General features: G+C 39.1%; 1 protein-coding gene across 1 annotated transcript; it reads right to left on the bottom strand.

Moving 5' to 3' along the window:
• Window positions 1–5,874: 5,874 nt before the first annotated feature.
• Window positions 5,875–20,648, bottom strand: LOC139711265 (uncharacterized). Its single transcript, XM_071623176.1, has 11 exons — window positions 20,272–20,648; window positions 18,838–19,045; window positions 18,271–18,481; window positions 17,610–17,785; window positions 16,584–16,853; window positions 14,321–14,533; window positions 13,460–13,565; window positions 12,338–12,475; window positions 11,551–11,649; window positions 7,054–7,145; window positions 5,875–6,093 (listed from the first exon to the last, which is right to left on the bottom strand). Exons 1-11 carry the CDS (start codon window positions 20,646–20,648, stop codon window positions 5,875–5,877), a joined length of 2,109 nt encoding a protein of 702 aa, XP_071479277.1.
• Between the last annotated feature and the right edge of the window lie 681 nt (window positions 20,649–21,329).

The raw sequence follows: 21,329 nt of genomic DNA, 5'->3' as shown, positions 1-21,329 counted from the left end.
AGAGTTTTTGCTTGACGGCATCGTCTTCCATACGGTTACAGCTCGTTATTCCGAAGGGTCGTTATTCCGAAGGCTCGTTATTCCGAAGGCTCTTCAGTCCGAAGTTTCGTTATTCCGAAGGTTCGTTATTCCGAATTTCATTTTCGGATTAACAAAATCTTCGATAGCGAACCTTCTGAATAACGCTACAAAAATGTTCGGATTAACGAACCCTTTTTCATTTTCAGATTAACCAACATCTAGGTATAGGGAATTTGTGTGTTTCGCATTAAGGAACCTTCGGAATAACGAACCTTCGGAATAAAGAACCTTCGGAATAACGAACAGCACCCTTCCATGTACAGCCAAGATTTCAACCTGCAGATGAGCCAAGACACCTTGTTTCATACGTGAGTATATAGGTATAAAAAGCTGTCATTGATTTGAAATTGTAACACGACATTTCCATATAGAATAATGTAAACCTAAATATAGAATCATATAAAATGTCTTTCAGGGTGTCTTACTAAAAATTTTTGATTAAAACATTGTTGATTTCTCCGTACCGAAACTTTTATGGATCATCACATCGCCTCCAATGTATACGTTGTTTATAACAAACGCTCAGTAAGATTTGTGTAATATGAACCATGACTCCATTCTGTCAATATATTTCGAGTTTCGCAGTCGAATTTCACTGTGGGGTGCTTGAGAGATGTACATCATGATAACTGCTAGGGAGTTGAATGTTCCAGCATGATCCTGTCGAATTCACTTGCATTATAGGTATACATCGGAACTCTATTGTAGCTCGATCCACTAAACATGGGCAAGTCAGTTTGCATGCTATGCACAGTGAAATCAGTGAAATTTCGGCCACTATAATTATACTGAACAAAACATACGATCCCATCGCTGACAAAAACCTGACAATTGATATTATATATAGCATTCTAACTAGAAGTTTCCATGAAGTATAATACAACATAGATATGTAATCAAGTCACTGCCAGGGGGTCTTACCAAAAACAATTCTGAGTAAAATATTTTTGATTCAATGATTCATCACATCGCGTTCGGTACGTGTTTACTTATTTTGTTTACACGCGCTAAGCAGAATAAAGCAGAATGAACCATTTGTCAAGCAGGTAAGTCATATCATTCATGACGTGATTGACAATACAGACTTTGCCACAATAGTTCCGTAACGGTAAATTAACACAAAATCTATGATCATCGTTTGATGATAAGAAACCAAGTGTTGTCTTTATTATATTCCATGAATACTTCACGTATAAAACGTTGTGATACTATATACGTACGATACCTGCCCGTAATATGGATCATTCACGTAAACAAATCCCCGCTCTTATTTTTTTTTTCGGCAGTTGTAACGGGGAAGTGACTGTAGGTGTATCAGACACAGCTATTAAAAAAAAGGTGATTTCATTCATGCAAACGTGTATTATTACTATTTTGTCGCATGATTTCGGACATGAATTTCATACATTTCAGAAGCAGCAGTGAGATTGAAATATTAACATACCTATAGAGATGACCCTTGGTTGCTAAACATACCGATTTGGCAGTCAAAATCAAGGAACCAGCCAATAAATGGTATATATTTTCCTTCTCTAATTCAATTCAATGTATTAATTTCTTTATTTCCATCTTTGAAAAGACATGATTAAGAAAAAACTTTGAATTTCAGAAACTCAAGTCCTACAGGCCTACCGGTAATTGCAGTGTCGTTGATTTTCAATTGACAATTACAAATGTATGTCGCATAACTCACATTATTATCAAACATAACTCTCTAAAAAAAAAAGATTGAGTGAAAATATTCACTCTCGAAGGAGTGAATACAAAAAAGAGTGAATTTAGAGTGAAATTGGAGTGAATTTCGAGTGAACATGTTCATTTTCACTCATTTTGGAGTGACCGCAGGGATCACTCGAAGATTTTGGACTTTGCCACAATAGTTCCGTAACAGTAAATTAACACAAAATCTATAATCATCGTTTGATGATAAGAAACCAAGTGTTGTCTTTATTATATTCTATAAATACTTCACGTATACGTTGTGATACCAAGGAGGTACTACGTACGATACCTGCCAGTAATATGGGTCATTCACGTAAACAAAAATCTCGGCCTCGAATTATACGATTGGTAACAAAAGCTATCATTGATTTGAAATTGTAACACGACATTTCCATAAAGAATAATTAATAAACCTAAATAAAATGTCTTTCAGGGGGTCTTACTAAAAATTATTTGATTAAAACATTGTTGATTCCTCCGTACCGAAACTTGTGTATGGTTCTATCACATCGCCTCCAACGTATACATTGTTTATAACAATATAACGCTCAGTAAGACTCAATAAGCGCTTTCACATCAGCCCGATGTTTCGAAATAGCGCGCTATTTTCTGACTTGGGAAATTAAAAAATATCTCGAGCTTGGATTTTTATCGGGCTGATGTGAAAACGCCTATTGTGAACCATATAACTCCATTCTGTCAATATCGCCGGTGGAGCTCTTATAGCTCGATCCACTAAACATGGGCAAGTCAGTTTGTATGCTATGCACAGTGAAATCAGTGAAATCTCGACCACTATAATTATACTGAACAAAACATACGATCCCATCGGTGACAAAACCCGACAATTGATAGTATATATAGCATTCTAAGGGTGCTGTTCGTTATTCCGAAGGTTCGCTATTCCGAAGGTTCGTTATTCCGAAGGGTCGTTAATCCGAAACACGCAAATTCCCTATACCTACAGGTTCGTTAATCCGAAAATGAAAAAGGGTTCGTTAATCCGAAAATTTGTGGCGTTATTCCGAAGGTTCGTTATTCCGAAGATTGGTTAATCCGAAAATGAAATTCGGAACAATGAACCTTCGGAATAACGAATCTTAGGAATAAAGAGCCTTCGGAATAACGACCCTTCGGAATAACGAGCTGTAACCGCATTCTAACTAGAAGTTTCCATGAAGTATATACAGCATAAATATGTAATCAAGTCACTGCCAGGGGGTCTTACTTAAAATAATTCTGATTAAAATATTTTTGATTCAAATTATTCATCACATCGCGTTCGGTACGTGTTTACTTATTTTGTTTACACGCGCTAAGCAGAATAAAGCAGAATGAACCATTTGTCAAGCAGGTAAGTCATATTATTCATGACGCGATTGATAATACAGACTTTGCCACAATAGTTCCGTAACAGTAAATTAACACTAAATCTATTATCATCGTTTGATGATAAGAAACCAAGTATTGTCTCTATTATATTCTATAAATACTTCACGTACAAAACGTTGTGATACCAAGGAAGTACTCCGTGATACCTGCCCGTAATATGGATCATTCACGTAAACAAATCTCTGCTCGTTAGCTTTTTTTCGGCAGTTGTAACGGGAAGTGACTGTATGCGGTAAATTTTGATTAAAAAATGATAATAAATGACCGGACGATAGATTGCCTGAATTTCACCCCAGCAATTTTTTTTTTTTTTTTTTTTTTTTTGGGGGGGGGGGCTGTAACTTCACAATTAATTTCTATAAAAATGTAGTGTTTATACTAATGTATTTTGGCTCAGTTGGAGGTTGAAATCTTGATGCAAACTTCTTTCGTTTCATGTGTGTGAAGCTGCAGACTGCAATATAGGTGTAGCGTTTCAAATATTGGCGTCGTCTATCTGTTTGGATACTTTCTGTAATGTCTTGACACACACACACACACACACAAAAATCGGAAGTTACCGATCGAGTTTTTTTTCTACTTTTGGGAATTGTGAGGGTGGCTAGTCGCGATTATTCAATAGTGCCTCACATGCGCTGATCAAGCCTGTGTCAAGACAGTCATAAACATATCTCTGAGCTGGCGGTTTGAACATCAAAAATTCAATCGAAATCCATCTAGGATCTCTTTTCTGTGTGTGTGTAGTAGCTAGTACACGTGTGTCTAGCTTCAAACTTTCATGTTCGAATAGATGATAAAATCGTTGATGCCGGTGGGCTCAAGTACAGACATACGTGAAATATCTACAGTCGGTGCCATAACCATTCAATTACTTTCTTCGGACTCACAAAGTTTAGTACCCAATGGCACAACCTTGGATACATAGTATTCAATGGATGGAGCTGTACATTACTAGACATTCGGATCATTTCCATAACCAGGTAGGTAGGGATACTGGTATCGGCGACCCAACACGTTCAATGGGGTTACGATACCGGTGTGTGTTCCACCGTACACCAAATGAAGCAAGTGGCTGGGCATCATTGGGTATTGGGTGTGTTTCTCTGGTGTGTGTAGGTCTGTACGGCGAGAGTTGGGAGAAGGGGAGAGAGATTCTGCCGAGAGTCCTTGGGGAGCTCGCAGAGTGATAGGTAAGCCTAAAAATAGATGTGTTTCGGTCAAGGGGTCAGGAGGGCCTGTCGCTTGGAGGAATGGAAGGCGTGGAAGGTGGCTGGAGTTTGGCTCGCAAAACGCAGAGACAGTATCGTATTGCAATGGAAACGGCAGGTGGCGCTCTGTATGTAACGGTCATCCTGATAGATGTTTGAAAGATTTTGCCTTCTTGCAGCAAATTACTATGTACTAAATTCGTAATTTTCTCATCTATTTTACCCTGTAATGTGAAACGAACCATCGTGGATGTTGATACTATCCTTCCTCAACACAATTTCATCGAGTATTCTGCAAATACTAGCAAATAACATTCTGATACGCCACATAAACAGGAACAGGACCATCCCTTTAACACATTCATGTCATTGTCCTAGATATAATTTTATATATATGAATCGAAAAACGAGAACTTTTATCTACGTCAATTCTCTTTGTTAGTGGTCAATTGTTGTAGTAAACAAAGTACGTGAGATATTGAAAGTTACATGAATATATACAGCTACAGAAGTGGACGAAATCGAGACACAAGTCATACGAACAGTCAGAGAGCAAAACTAAGATGTTTAGTTACTGAAATCTACAAAGAAAGGCTGTACTTGTGTATGAGGAACAGCTGACAGTAAATCACCAAAATATCGTCGTCAGAGTTGATGGATATCTTTTTCTAATCATTCACATTAGAAATGAAATAATGTCATTATGCTCTTTGGACAAAATTTCGGGCGAAATCGTATCCTTTACATTATTTTGATTCGTAGTTAAATGTAATTCAATCTATATTTCATTTCTCAGCAGAATTGGTATGAATACAGATCTGAAACAAACACAATAACATGAGTAGCTCAATATAAGGACTGCCGATCAAATATTGTCATCTAACTTTTCAAGTCTTCCAGCTAAAAGCAGTGCTTGTAAATTGTGAATCCCTCAAATAGAATTGAGTCAATAATCATCATGTATAAGTAGTGAAGATTCTTTAAATATTCGCAGTATACTCAGGAGGCTTTAGATGCTACAAGACTTGCTGACAAAAAGAGGCGATATTATTTTTAAAAAAAATGTTTATTGTTGCATAAACCAATGGGATAATTGTGATGGTGAAATGATAAAGTCACTCCTTTGTCTGATTTGCATATCAATATGTGACAATGCCGAATCGAGGCAAAACATTGAATTTCATGATAGCATTACGTTCCTATACGGTATAGGCCTACTCTTTTTTTTGTGTGTGTAAGATTTTAATGAACCCGTCCACTGTTCTCTTCTTGGACTGTGCATTTCACAAATAGATTTACCAGTTAAAAAACGAGCAAATGAAAATATTGTTTCTTCTGGCGAGAAAAAAGGGGGAAATTTTTCTCCTCTTTAAGGATTTCATCCCAAATAATTGAAAAGAAAACGAGAGCTACCAACTATACAGAACGAAAATAAACAAGCAAACAAACAAACAAAAAGCGGATGATTTCCTCAAAACGAACCCCCGCCGCTCGACGACGAGGATTGGAATCGGCGGATCTGGATACGGCCCGTATACTTCTGCTGGTACATGTGCTGGTACATGTGCTCGTACTTGTGCTCGTGCAGTGACGGCTCTCCCAAGCGGCTGGACGGGTCGATCAGTGGAACGATGGAATGTTCGAAGTTATCCTTGCCGTTCAGCCAGTACGTGATCAACATCCCCTTGCCCTGTTGTCGTCCACGACGATGCGATGTCGTCAATGATGAAAAATACGAAGTCGTTGATAGCGATGCGAAGTCGTCGTTATGGACATAATTTCGTCGATGACGATACGATGTCGACCATGCCATGGTCGTCATGGCCACCATCATCGCCGTGGAGAAGGATCGAAATCAAACAACAATAAGGCATATCATTAGAGACTCATGAGATTTTGATACGAGCTTTCACCTCATTTTGATCACCCTGGCATTATTTCAAGTCTGTATCTAAAGAGAACTTCAACATGATTTTGTTCAATGTGACAATCTGCTGTCTTTAACACGGAAAAGTCGCATATCAATTCTAGTGACCCTAATTACCCGGTTCTCACCTTTCATCAGAATCTCCATTAATTCATCCTTACCTTTTTTTCACTCAAAATCTAAATCTTGGACATAATATTATGTCCATAAATGAGGATAATTAACCTACATTCTGTATGAACATGAAACGCGTGTCTTTTCGTAATTAAGAAGAGTATATAATTAGCGACGAAAATTTGCATAGTCGTATTTGTATATTGTGATCACGAGTCTTCCTGTGTGTTTTTTTTTTGTTGTTTTTTTTTTTTAGCTTTGTGGGTTTTTTTTTAATTGTTTTTGCAAAGTTCCTTAGGGAACAGGAACGTGTTGAGGAAAATTCTGACATCTGTTTGGTTCTGCGTAACTTCTATGTCTCACGTTTTGATGGCTGCTTAATTGTTATTTTTCTACAATCCAAGCATTCCTAGCATTTGGGGGTTTTCTAAATTGACGCGTTCATCGTCTTACCAGTGTCCTTTCTTCACTAAGGATTATAATGTTAAATTCAATAACAACAACAATTACAACAACAACAACAACAACAACAAAAGCAGCAGCAACATCAACATAGAGAACAAAAGTTGCGCTTGGGGGAGAAAGCGAAGAATGCAACAAGAACTGCACCTTTATCTCAATTTCTCCTCTCCGAATGACCTTATAGCCTCCAAGCGTGTTCAGGGCTTCACACGTCTCGCTGCTAATTTGCACACGGCCCGCTATTTGTACATGGAGGGGAAAACAACAACAACAACAACAATATAACAACATATCAGCAGGCGATTCTTTTAGTTATGACGTAAATGATGTTAATGACAACATAATGAGTGAAAGCTCTATAGCTTATCACATACCAAGTATTTCACAGTTTCAATTAATGAACACCTACTGGCTAATAATCAAGCAGTGAATAATATTATAATAATCAAAATAATGATCAATAAAGCGAAGGAGATAATCGATATGATAGGCACATCGTGTAAGTTGGTCCTAGCTGTCTTGTAAAAAAAATGTAAAGAAGCAGATTTCCCTTTCTTGCGATCGGCCACGAAAAACGATCAATCGAACATGCATGCCTTGTCTGTATAATATGATGAGCATACTGGATTCTTTCAAGAGTGAAACGAGTAGAAATAAATCTGCTCACGATTATATAAAAAGACAGAAGAAGATTAAAACGATGCAATGCTCTGCTTTTCTCAAACTGATAAAGAAAAGTTGCTTTTACTCTAATTTTGGATCTGATGTCATCGTTCGGTAACCGAACAATGGCTGATAGGATGATCGTTTTGCGTCATGCGGGAATTTAGCTTTCGATAGGCAGTTGGGAAAAAGATCATGATGGCTGTTGTGTTATTGAGAGTGAAACTTGAACCATTTGTTGTCAATGATAATTTGCTATCTAGTTTTTCCGTGTCTGCACGATGGTACGATGCAAGTCTAAAGAATACATCATCTCTAAGACTATTCATCCCAACCTACTCCCGCCCTTTCTCTCTCTGCTTCGCCCACTCTTGGACAGGCGAAAATCCACAATCTCCGTTCAGCTGCTTTGCCTGTTCACATGATGCATATGACCAATACCGCAGGTCAATGTCAAGACACGTGACACCTGAGAACAATGTCTGCTGCTCATCTAAAAACCTAGCAGATACATCACCTTTCTACACAATAATTAAGATTACACCTGTTCACAATCTCAGGTGTCACACTTTAAACACCGTGTGAAAACCCTTATAGGAACATGCCTGGCGCATACGCAGGCGTAAATGCCGGCGTCACCCATACACCGTGTTGAAGAGCACGCAAACTAGGTGTAATTACACCTATACACCATCTAAAGTTAGTATCTATTCGTATGATGTGTACTGGTCAGAACATTTGTGGATGAATGACTGTCTAATTTCTGCATTTACTAACTGAGCAATGGAAATAAAGGTGTCTTGCCTGAGGACACTGACGCCGGTGCCGACAAAGTAAAACCAGCCAATTCGTATTAGTTGGAACATTCGAGGTTTTACACACCAAACACACAAGCCCTTTGGTTTAAGTCTTTCTAGTATAATGTGACAAACCAACCAACGTAAGCATAAGAAAAAAAAATACACACTAAATTATGTTAGTGAAGATCAGCACGTATTTTCATGAACCTTTCTTTTGTGTAATATTTCATTCACTCTAAATGTTTTATTATCCCACCTTTAAATCATGTATTTATGCCATGCCGTTACATCATCATCAATTACCTTCACACCCACTTGAACCTTTACAATCTCAGTCGTTGTTCTCTCAATGTCCTTACTTGCAGTAGGTAATGATATTGTTGCAACATGTGCCCTTCTGTATTTCATTTAGTAACATTTATTTGATCGTGTTTTTTTTTTAATCTGTTCCCCAGTTATAGTATGGTCTCAAAAGTATCTGCATTTCGGAGTTCCCCTAATCTGATTTATCACGGGACCCGCCGCTGTACAAGCTTGCTTTTACGTATCAGGCCCCATCATATTTCTTGCATTATGGCCATAGCTCTACTCTCATGCATACAACCTTGTGTTAAGACAAACTTTTGTACATTTCGGTGAAGTTTCATCTTATTTATGTTGTATAATTTTCGTATTGAATAATCATACTTCTTTGCTATTTGTGAAAAATATGAAGATAAATGGAAATGGAAATTTTTGTCTTTAATGTCAGCTGTTAAAAGAGCATCGCATGGCATGTGACGTAATTAGAAGAATAAAATTGTTAGAGCGTAGTGATCATGATGATCTACTTTCGAAAATCCTTCGACATCAGTCTTACCTTTGGTTGTTTTGCTTAAAAAACCCAGAAAAACTAAAGCTATTCATGTCTCAGCTCTAAAGGACGTCTTAACTGCAATATGTCGCTGTCCTATGCCTATTGAAACGTTTTGTGTCCTTGGTTGTTTTTTTTTACCTTCTCTCAAACCTACTGAACCAACATATCTACAAGGGCATGGACCTGATAGGGTCTATGTGGTCGAAAGGAAACTTATCCCGTCCCCCTTTCTCGTGCTACAAATCGTAGAAGAACTCAAGATGAGACACAATGTTACGTAATACAACGTCGTTATGTGGGGTCATTATGGCACAGTGGAAAAGTCCCTTGAGTTGCAATCGGAGGTCCTGAGTTCGGATCCTAGGCACTTGGTCAGCGGACATAGGCTGTGTCCTTGGACAAGATGTCTTTACCCGACGTGTTCCTCTCGACCCAGGTGTATCAATAGGTAGGCCTACCTGGCAACACTACATAGGGTAGTAATAAGTTTTGGTAGAGCAGTGGCTACACTGAAGAGAAACCCTGGATGAAGAAGACCACATTTTTATCTTATCATCATTTCTCCTTGTTGGAGAAAAAGTGTCCCGTGGTGCTCAACACTTTAAAGGACAAGTTCACCTTCATAAACATAAGGATTGAGAGAATGTAGCAATATTAGTAGAACACATCATTGAAAGTTTGAGGAAAATCGGACAATCCGTTCAAAAGTTATGAATTTTTGAAGTTTTTGTGCAGTAACCGCTGGATGAGAAGACTACTGCAGTGTGTGAATAACTTAGATGTCACATGCGTACAACAATATAAGGAAAATATAAAGAAAATTTCACAAAATTTCAACTTATGAAAAAAGTTCACATTCCCCCGACTCGTTACCGACAAATGTTATGGGTAATATTATTCCCCCTGCCTTTAGAAAGAGCCAAATCAAGTGCTCTTTTATTATGTGAAAAAAGTGAAAATATGTTGAATTTTCTTTATATTTTCTTTATACTGTTGTACGCATATGACGCACAAGCTGTAGTAGTCTCCTCATCCAGCGGTTCCAATACAAAAATTTTAAAAATTCATAACTTTTGCATCGATTGTCCAATTTTCCTCAAACTTTCACTGATGTGTTCTACTAACATTGTTGCATTCTCTCAATCCTTGTGTTTATGAAGGTGAACTTGTCCTTTAAGTCGTTACAGCCAAATTCACGCCAGATTTTGCAGGAAAATCAAGAACAAATCGGCAGCCGCGAATTCGAGTGGGATCCCTCCGCTTCTCACGCAATCACTATGATAATGACACATGGCCTTCATTCTACTTCGTACAGCCTAATTTATTCAGAATCATGTCGGGGTTGTACACCTGCCACCGATCAGAGAACGCCACTTGTCGAGTCCATTCAACCAATCGTCTTTGAAATTCCAGACATGATTCCGAATAAATTAGGTTTAGTACTTCGTAGAATTATGATTAAACTTCAATGTTAAATTGCATTCAAATCTCGTTTAATCTGTCAATTAAAAATGTGATGCCATATCATCTTAATCCACTCCTTACTTTTGCCAATTGTTCGTGTTTTTTTTTATTCTTTGATTGTAGGTCTGTTCCTTGTTCGTCTAAATTGCTGACTTTTTTTGGGGGGGGGGGGAAGGGGGAACTTTGTACAGCTTTGCTCTTGTTTCTGCTTTGCCTTTGCTTTCATTCGAATTCTTACGTTGAATGACCGTTGAATGGCGTGTGAAGGGGTCTGATAATGACACACATTTCTGTACCCCTTCACACTTTACACAGCATAATCAGATAGTTATCCCAGGATCTGTTGGACATGATCGCGGATGTCAAATCTCGAGCTCCCCTGTTCAAGTTTCACGGCAGCAGCAGTGGTTTGCCCTATGGATAAGGCTTTTAATCCTCATTGCTTTGTCCTTCGGAGTGACCTAAAACAGATTTGGTAGTTCCACATTTTTCTTTTTTTTTTTTCTTTTTTTTTGCCATTTGAAGCGTATATAGCACGGAAAAAGGGAGATACAATAATTGCAACGATAACATTAAGATAAAATTGATGATAAACGTCATGATGATAACGATATCATCATTATTGTTGTTCCTAATGACAAAAACATTGACAATTATATCAATAATAATAATAATAATAATAGTAATAATAATGATAATAATGATGATAATAATAATAATAATAATAATAATAATAATGATAATAATAATAATAATAATAATGATAATAATAATAACAATAATAATAATAATAATAATAATAATAATAATAACCATAATAATAATAAGATAGTGATATCAAAACATATCGTTAACTCTTACGAGCACCAGTAGTCTGCATTCGAGACGCGGTGTTGACGGTATCGCCGAAAAGACAGTAACGCGGCATCTTCAGACCAACCACGGCAGCTACGACTGGGCCTGGAGAAGAGTGGGTCAAAACTAACAAAGTAAGAGCGGGTATTAGATAATATTCATGTTTACATCGAACTAGGTCTGGAAATAAATCGTTTACATCAAACTAGGTCTAGAAATAAACTATTTCCATAAGTATTTCCTAGGACTTCCTAAATTTTATATCGCATCTAAAAAATCATGGCCTTTATCTGCGTTGTGGGTTATCCTGCAGATATCTGGTCTAAACAACCGACTCAGGCATACAGAATAGAGATATTCTCGTTTTCGTTTGCAATCTTCAGGTATTGTCTTTATTCTCTTATGGCCAAAAGAATCTTGCCTGGGATTTTAATCAACATCGTCACTAAAGTTATGTTTGTTTGTTTGTCTGTTTGTTTGTTGTTGTTGTTGTTGTCGTCGTCGTCGTTGTTGTTGCTGTTTTCTCAAGTTTGGAACGACATGAACATATCGCACATATTTGTTGTTGATGATGATGACGTTGTTGTTGTTGTTGTTGTCGTCGTCGTTGTTGTTTTCTCAAGTTTGGAACTACATGAACTTATCGAACAAATTTTTTGTTGATGATGATGATGTTGTTGTTGTTGTTGTTGTTGTTGTTGTTGGTGGTGGTGGTGTTTTTTTTTTCTCATGTTTGCAACGACATGAACATATCGAACACCCCCTCGTTGGCGTCGCGTCGGTGGTTGCTCACCCGTATGGATTCCTACGCGGATCTTCAGCTTCTTGTTTCTCTTGTGCGGTACCTCAAGGAAACTGATGTGGTACTGGAGATCGAGAGCGACCGTGGCCACCTCGCCAGCGTGCTCGTTGCCGTTTCGCTCGGGGAGGCCTGTGGGACAAAAAACAGGGAAATCACGTTGCGTCAACCTGCTTATACATCCTTTGCAATGATGACTGTGATAATGGTGGTGCTGATGATGACTATCTCAAGAATCGTAATAATGATAATCATTATGTAAATCATAATCAATATCTTGATAATGATTACGATCATCATCAAAACTATCACTATGTCGCACAATTACTCTTGTCATTTTCATTGCTGTTGTCTCTTCAAGATATTTGCTTTTCCAATGACAGCCTTCTCCACTCCAATCCCACAATAAATTCTGCCATGATTCAGTCAGATCACCGTTTATTTCCTTTATCCCGTAGCTCTACATAAAGATCTCTTTTAATTTTGTTATCAGTCTATCAAACTCGTAACTTTAGTTTGTTTGAATGTACCGTTAAAGTACGTCTTGTTGTTTTCGTAAAATCTGAATGTATGTTGATATTATGAATATACAGTATCTTGCTAACATTGCTGTTACAACCGATCATCAACGATAACATGAATAAGTTATCATCATGTGATAAGTAATGAATAAAGAAAATCAAAATCATCTTTTTAAAAGATCTCTTTAATGAGAATAACATTTACTAAAGTGGAGTAGACGCTGTATAATTTCTTACTGCTGTGTAGGCTACTTTTCTGGTCTCCGATTCCGTGGATTCAGGTTGGTACATCTTTTTTTTTCTTTTCCATTTCACATTCGAAATAACAGGAATGAAAGAAAGAACACTGACACAACGTAGTAGACAGTTTGTGGTGCTGATACAAATCGACTGAAATGGCCATACACGAAGAATGTCACAACAAACAAAGCATGGTATTCTCAGGGTTTTAAAAAAACCAGAGTAGCTGTAATCAGACTTGTGTGTAATGAAGCGCAAACAATATGAAACGTTTATCGCTTTGAATTGACGTTCACACGGGTGAACTAATTAGATTATCGACATCGTCCCATATTACAACAGACGGTCAGCATACCCGAGGCAAGCATGTAGGTTTCGTTGATGGTTTCGACCTTGTAGACGTCGTAGTGCTCGATGCGGGAGTCGAACACCAGATACAGTCCGTTCAACATTTCGACCACCTGATGGCGATAAACGTTTTGAATGGACAGACATAGACAAACTTGAAATATAAGTTAGGGCAGTCTGTGATATTATGAGTACACCTAATTAGATATAGCATCGTACGGGTATCTTTACATTGCATTCTTCTTTTTTCTGTCAGATGACACTCGCCTCGGCTGATTACATTTTCTACCTTTGTTGTAAGAATGAAAGGACCAAATTAGTCAAATTCTTATAATTTTGCCATAAGAAGCACCACTTTCTTTCTCTGCTTTTTATATGAATAAGTTTAGTAAACACAGCATATATCTTCAGGAATTAATATTATAAGTAGAAAAAGGAATCTCCTGTGCGCCATTTGTAGTTCAAAAAGTTTTTTTTCATCATTATTAACGAGGGTGTTGTTATGTTGTTATAATTCATGTAGATTTTGTTTGCAAAGACTTATCATTTATATACGCTGACGAAGGCCCGAGGTGGGCAGAACATTTTGTTATAAAAACCTTGTTGGAACTACAAATGGCGTACTCGAGACTCCTTCTCTTGCTTATAATGACATTCGAAGTCCAACACGTGGAAAATTCCAAGATGTTCAGAAAATAATGTACATAATCATTATTTGAAAAGGGCAATATTATCTGTCGAAAGACAAACATACAAACAAACAAACACACACACACACACACACACACAAACAGACATATAAATATTGAACCTAAGGACAATATCAGCGAAGAATAATAAAAAAGAAAACAGTCCTCACGCGACGGACCTGCATCGGCGTGCTCTCGGCGCAGAGCTGACTGAAGCCGGTGATGTCGGCAAAGAAGACGGTGGCGCTGTCGTACCACTCGGCCTGGACGATGTGGCCGTGCATGAGCTGGTTGGCGACCGTCTCGGGCAGCATGGAGTACAGCAGCCAGTTGGCGCGCTTTTTCTCCGTGTTCAGGGCCTTCATCTGAGTCGCCAGCGAGAGGGCACAATTCTACCACAAGAAGTGACGATAAGTATGGAAGTACAAGTAGCATGTTGATATAGTGATGACAATGATAATCAAAATGATGATGATAACGAAGATACATAACAATATGAATTATTATTATCATAATTTCTACTACTACACTACCACTACTACTACTACTATTACTACTACTACTACTACTACCACTACTACTATTACTACTACTACAGCCACTACTACTGTTACTACTACTACTACTACTACTGCTGCTGCTGCTGCTGCTGCTGCTACTATACTACAGGTGCCACCACCACTTCTACTACGACTATACTCACTATATAATATATAATAATATAATAATAAGGTCTTATTTACCCAGGATAGCCTCTTCAGTGTTGCCACTGCTCTACAAAAGGGCCATGCTATTATTATTACCCTAGCATTGCCAGGTACCCATTTATACACCTGGGTCGAGAGGGACACAGTGGGTAAAAACATCTTGTCCAAGGACGTAAGCACTGGGCGGGATTCGAACTCGGGTCCTCCGATCGGGAGTCGGGAGTCTTATCCACTATGCCACAGTGCCCCCACTATCATCATTATTATCATGAATCTAGTGACATTGATACTTTTATGTATAAAAAAATTAACGATGTTGATAAGGGCAAAAAGTGCCTACAATGATTAGACAGTTTATGTCCTGATTTTTTTTTCATTGAAATCTATTTCACACACATGACACAAAGAAACTTTTGTCTAAAAGACTAGAGTGTTCTCCACTATAACACGAAACGATCAAAATAATGATAAATTTTCCTTACGTCCACTCTTGTAGAATACATATCATTATAAACTCATATCCGAAGATGAAATTCGTAAAATATATACCATCCTCATTCAATCTATAAACATGTGCCTCGATATTGTTCTATTGACGATTTTACACTTTCAATGGACAAGATATCTTCTAGAGATTTTAATCAGTCTGATATTATAGTATTATGAGCGCAACGTGTGATTCCTGATGCAATTTGTCTAATCCTGGGTCTAATCCAGCTTACATTCGTGTTTTACACAGTCAGGGGAAAACCGATTGTGTACACAAGAGGTCTGTTTTATGGTCTGACTCAGACGGAATTGTGCCGTTTGATGCTTCCCTTTTGAAGGAGTTGCATAAATAACGGAAAGAATATCTGTGTCCTCGTAGTGCCTTGTGATGCATTGCAGAGTTTGGAGCCAGTGCTAAAAGAAACTGTTCCGGCAGAACTTTGTTCTGCACCAATAGGTACTTGTATCTTTACTCTCCATTCACAAGGCTGTTGAGTTCGGGCGATATGCCGATTCTTTCACCGGAGTGACCTTTTCTTGATGCTTCTTAAGGGCGTAACCGTTATAAGCTCTTAAGCTCCTGTGTGTGGCCTTTGACTCACTGTCAAGCTTTTTACCTTATCAAAATAAGAGACTATAGAGTGTATTGAAATCTTCTCAAATGAATGTCCTTGTTTTTTTTTTTTTCATCTCATTCAGATGAAGCACTGTAGAAACGTAGAAAGTGGGGGTATATAGGAGGAGTCATTGAGTAACTCTCACCTCCCTGCTGCTACCGCAATTGCATCGTCGACGAATAGTCATAGTTTTTGTTTGGGACTCATAGCGACCCTTTAGTGTTTTTAAGTCAATGGAGGTGCCGGAGCATGTATAAACAAAATCAATTCCCCGTATTATTCTACTTAGGCACTAAGCTCTCCTTGGGCAAGAGTGATTAGATTTTGCCCACAGCAATTTAGCGATTAACCTTGCTTAGTCGCCATGAAATGGCAATTCATTTCTATAGACTCCTGAAGCGACTATACTTGATGCAACCCACCCCCCCCCCCCAAAAAAAAAAGAGTCACATTTTGTAGTGGTCACGGGTATATAGCAGAAAAAGATAACATCGTGGCATCAACATTCATGAAATATTGATGAAAATGTATCACTAAGTAACTGGATGAACTTGCACCGTTTGCAAAGCTTGCAAAGCTTCAAACTGGTTGAGACCTGTCCAGTCAGTGACACAGATGTGACGCGTTACCTGAATAGTGGTAGTGAGCGTCCAGAAGGCGCGCAGGATGAGCGGGCACATGATGACGACGAGGATGACGAGAAAGATGCTGATGGCGATCGCCTTGGTGTCGTTCTCCATGTCGGAGTTGAGCTGCTCCAAGATGGTCTCGGCCATGATCTTCTGCAGGTTCTCCAGGATGTCGATGTAGACCGTCATCTTCTCCACCCACAGCGTGGCATCGGCAAAGTTCGGCTGACGGTCGTTCTTCTCGCTCTCGAGAATCTCCTCTCGCATCATCTGCGATCAAGTGCGATCAAGTGCGATCAAACGCGATCGATCAAAATTAGCGGGTAAATGACATAGATAAAATTAGGGTTAAAGTTCGGGATAAGGGCTCGAAGGATATCAGGCTGAATGTTAAGTCTCGGATCAGGGTTTAAGCTAGGATTAGAGTTAAAATGTGGGATGCTACACTTCATGATAAATTTGGCGATGTTCAAGATCATAAGAGGCACTAATAGCTACATGATGATTATAGATACGCTTGATATGTTGAAACGAATATGGACTGTCACATTGTGACGAAAGGGCATTTGTGGATTTGAAATAAGGCAATTTATTCTATCAATCTAGTGTAAGTTGTAAACGTTATCACATTATCACATTTCAGTTTGTCACACTTTTCTTCATGATTTTACATTAGAGTTGCAAAGAGAAACTCGTACACAAACTCTTAGATTGATTCAAGTGACTTTAAGGTTGAGAAAATAAAATACAAAACGTTCTTCAACTTTCCACACATTTTAAAACTATTTTTCGATATTGCTACGAGAGATGATTAACATTTTCGTTTACGCAATCATTTGAAGATTATTTGTGATTGCAAGATATCGAAAGTTGTGACACTTATAGGAAATGTGTAAATGAATAACATCCTAAGTGAATCCATACTCAATGTGGATAGTTCAATTTCTTTTACGCGACACGATCCACTTTGCAATTTGAGAGCTGTAGTCATTAATTTTAACAAAAGGCCCACGTGATCAAACCTACCTCGATGACGGATGTAAAATCGGTTTGGTTTCCCACCAGTTCGTTGTAGAGGCTGCTGATGAGTGGTGCGTAGCGTTTCGACGCCTCGAAATTCCAGGTACCGACCGTGTACTTTTCTAAGTACCACACGTAGTCCTCGTGGCGGAGGAAGCCCCCGTGCGCCAGGAAGAGGTAACCTGACAAACAAGAGGAGATGTGGAGAACACTCGTTGTCATAGTTACTGTTTCCGTGCAGCGTATTCCTGGCATCCACATATGACTGATATTTTACGTATTTATGTAATAGACTGAAAAATAATTCGGTATAGAGATATAAATCTTTATTTCTAAAGTCAAGAAACTGTTCAGTACTAGGGACATTTATTTTGCGTTTAAGGAACCGGCCCTTAGCTCCTTAACGAATACGAGAAAGAGAAAGAGAAGGAGGAGGACTTGAACAGGAGAAAAAGAGAAGGAAGATTGGCAATAATGATGAGCTTTTTGGTAACAACTTGGCACTGACTAAAAAAAAAAATCAGAACAGAGAGTCTAGTGATCTAACAACAACTCCGATTACTTTCATCCAATTGAAGTCAAGAAATAATAAAAAATGGGCAGCAAGTAAAAAGAAAACTAAGGGTTCTCCCCCTCCCCCTTTTTTTGATCCTGTCGCTGCGGTTACCTAGCGTTCGTTCGATTCCAATGTCCACAATACTGACGATGAGCAGCTGGTACGCCACCAACGTTCGCCAGAGGCCATTGCCTTCCGAGTTGCCCACGCTGTCGTAGAGCCAATCGATGAAGATGCGGAGCGGATCGGTGTAGAAGTCGATCTCGAGATGGGCCGTGGTGTTGAAGCGATGCAGATGGCGCCTGTGATTGGCTAGGTGAGCCTTTTGGAGTCATTGCAAAGCGAGGGCCGCGTTTGAATGGAAATCAAATCAACTCAACACAAATCAAACTGAATCAAAACAAATGAAATCAAATTCTTTCCCTCATGAGTGTTTTATTGTAGTAGGCCTACTAAATAGCGCCTTCTAAATACGAAATACATAAATAAATCCTTTACATAAAAGAAGTACCAAAACTACAACAATATCTCCATCAAAGCTAGCCTTTGTTCAAGGCCTCCGACCCTGTTGTTAGCGCCGTCAAAAGTCTTGCGCGATGACCCTCTAATCGCCTCGCTAGCAACTACAACATGTACAAACAACAACTAAGAGAACCAATGACCAAGGCTACGCCTCACCTGGAAGTCGCTCTTCTGGCGGAAGAACGGCAGCTCGTTGATGATGGTGGTCTCCACGGGCCAATCCTGGAGCTCGTACAGCGCCATGTCCGTCAACTCGTACGTCTCGGAGAGGAACTCCTTGTCTTCTGTGCCGATCACACTGACGTAGAGGGTGCTCATGTCCCGCTCTTTCTGGAGGCAGCTGAGCAGCACGCCGATGTCTCGACTGTGACGTGTTGCAAACGCGTGTGTTTGTGGTGTGGGCGTGTGAATGTGTGGGCGTATGTGTGTGTGTATATTTGTTGTTGTTGGGTTTTTTTATAGGGTTTACGGTATGGTAAAGTGAGGGAAGAATTGATGAGAGATAGATGGGCGAGGGAGAGAACAGAAATGCCGTAAAGTTATAGGGGCAACTTACCTCAATACATGTAGATGAATATGAGTGGAGAAGAGTAGAACGCATCAATGAAGCTTAAAGAACACCAGACAATCCGTATAAGGAGATTTTTTTCTAGCATGTTTAAAGTGCACTATAATATGCAGAGTGTAGTAACATTATCACAATATGTTGGTAACAACACTATTGTGACATCCCGAATTCTTGAATCCTTCTTATCCCGCGATGCCGGCACATAGATCTGTTTGTTTTGTTTTGTTTTTTTTTTCATTATTAAAAAACAACAACCAAAATTTAATCTATAATCTTTTGAACTTATTATAATGCTTACACAATGAAGATAATAATCATTTCGTCTTCATTGAGTTCATCTAGGAAGCCCTTTAAAGTTCCTTTGGTATGATATTGGCCATTTCGCTCATATCATGCATATTGGGTTTATTTCTTGCTTTGGTCACATGAATCTCCCGGGTAGTTAACGTGACCTGCACGAGTTTAAAGCCCTAAAATCTCATGCGGGGCCTCATGGCAAAATGTAATCTTCAATATATGGCATATTATTAAACTAGAGACGCTTAGAATGAGTGTCAGTAATCGAATTATTCATCAAAGAAAATAGCTTTGCGAGGATGACGAGTTGTCATTTCTTTTATCGCAGAAAGTGTAGTGAAAGATTATACCTGTATCTTTTGCTGTTACTCTCCATAACTAAGATCAAATTCGATCTGCATCATAATCTGTGCATATATCACGTTCTGTCGTTGATTGTCATGATATATGAATAAGACCAACGGCAAATGATAACACGTGAGGCATGTGGTATCTGTTCCACCTTCCTCGAGTCACTGCAATGAATTGAAATTTTAGCTCAGTAAGTTAGTTGTTCCGCTACCCGGTAAGCAGTTGGGTTCAAGGTTCAAATCCCTGACTGTTTTCTTGCACGCTGCTCTGATCATGCTTATTATCATGATTATGATACAGATTTAACTTGCGATCTTACCTTCGAAGAGTTACATGCAAAGAAACTTCTGTGACGCGTCTGCAGTCATACAAACCTGAAGCGAATGACGTTCCGGACTTCCACGTTGACGATATTATCGCTGGCTATCTTGTGTAAGTCCATGACGGCCAGTATCGCGAGCGAGAACACCGGTATCGATATGAGGATCAGCATCTTCGCCAGCTGAATCCGCTTTCCGCGACGGGTGAGCGGGTTCTCTCGGCACTTCGCGATCTCGTTCGGGTGCAGCAGCAGGTCCCGAATGGTGTCGGACACCTGCGAGAGGGACCCGAACGAGAAGCGATGCCCGTCGAGGGTGTACCGATTTCCGTTTTCGATGAACTCCTCGTCTCGGAGTATGGAGATCGGACGGGGCTGGGTAGGCTGGGGACGATCGCCCCGATCACCTGCCAAGGCCGGACGATCAGGCATGGTCGAACGCCTATAGCGCTCTGCCTCTGGGAATAACAACGTGGTTATTTTTGTTCTTGTTTGCTTCCTTCTTGCAGTTTTCTGAAAGAGACGGCAAGTGATGCCGAAAAAATGTAAGTAACTGATAAGAATTAGGGAACGGATAGCTTAGTAAATCTACTGAAGATAAAAGAACAGAGGGTGATACATAGATATCTGGCCTCGTTTTGTTGTTGTTGTTGTTGTTATTTTTTACACTAAAATTTGATGTTTTAAAGTCTTTTCATGACCGAATCAGAGGAGCGTCCCAAGAGAGCAGACCTCCGCCAAGCAGCTATGAATAAGGTATTTCCATTTTGTAGGCAGTATCTCCAACACAAACATTGAGATATATATAGAGACATTACATAGTACAATTCGTTGAATATTTGAATATTCACTGTTGAGTTATTGAGAAATGCAGGGGAGAGATCAAGCTTATTTTACGTCCATTGTGACCCCGTGACCTTTGACCCTTGATCCCATGACCACAAATGTAATTGTTTCTTTCTTACTTCATTTTGAACACACCCTGTACGTTTGGTGAAAGTCCGGTCATCCGTTCTTCAGTTATTGGAAGAGTAAGCTTATTTTATGTCATTTATGACCCCTTTGGCAAAACGATCGACCCCCATATTTATTTTTTTCTCACCTTATTGTAAA

Source organism: Diadema antillarum, unplaced genomic scaffold (genome assembly GCF_040938485.1).
Source record: "Diadema antillarum isolate AM-2024a unplaced genomic scaffold, OU_Dant_1.0 seq00001630_RagTag, whole genome shotgun sequence".
Classification (NCBI taxonomy): domain Eukaryota; kingdom Metazoa; phylum Echinodermata; class Echinoidea; order Diadematoida; family Diadematidae; genus Diadema; species Diadema antillarum.
This window is presented reverse-complemented; position numbering and strand designations above follow the sequence as displayed.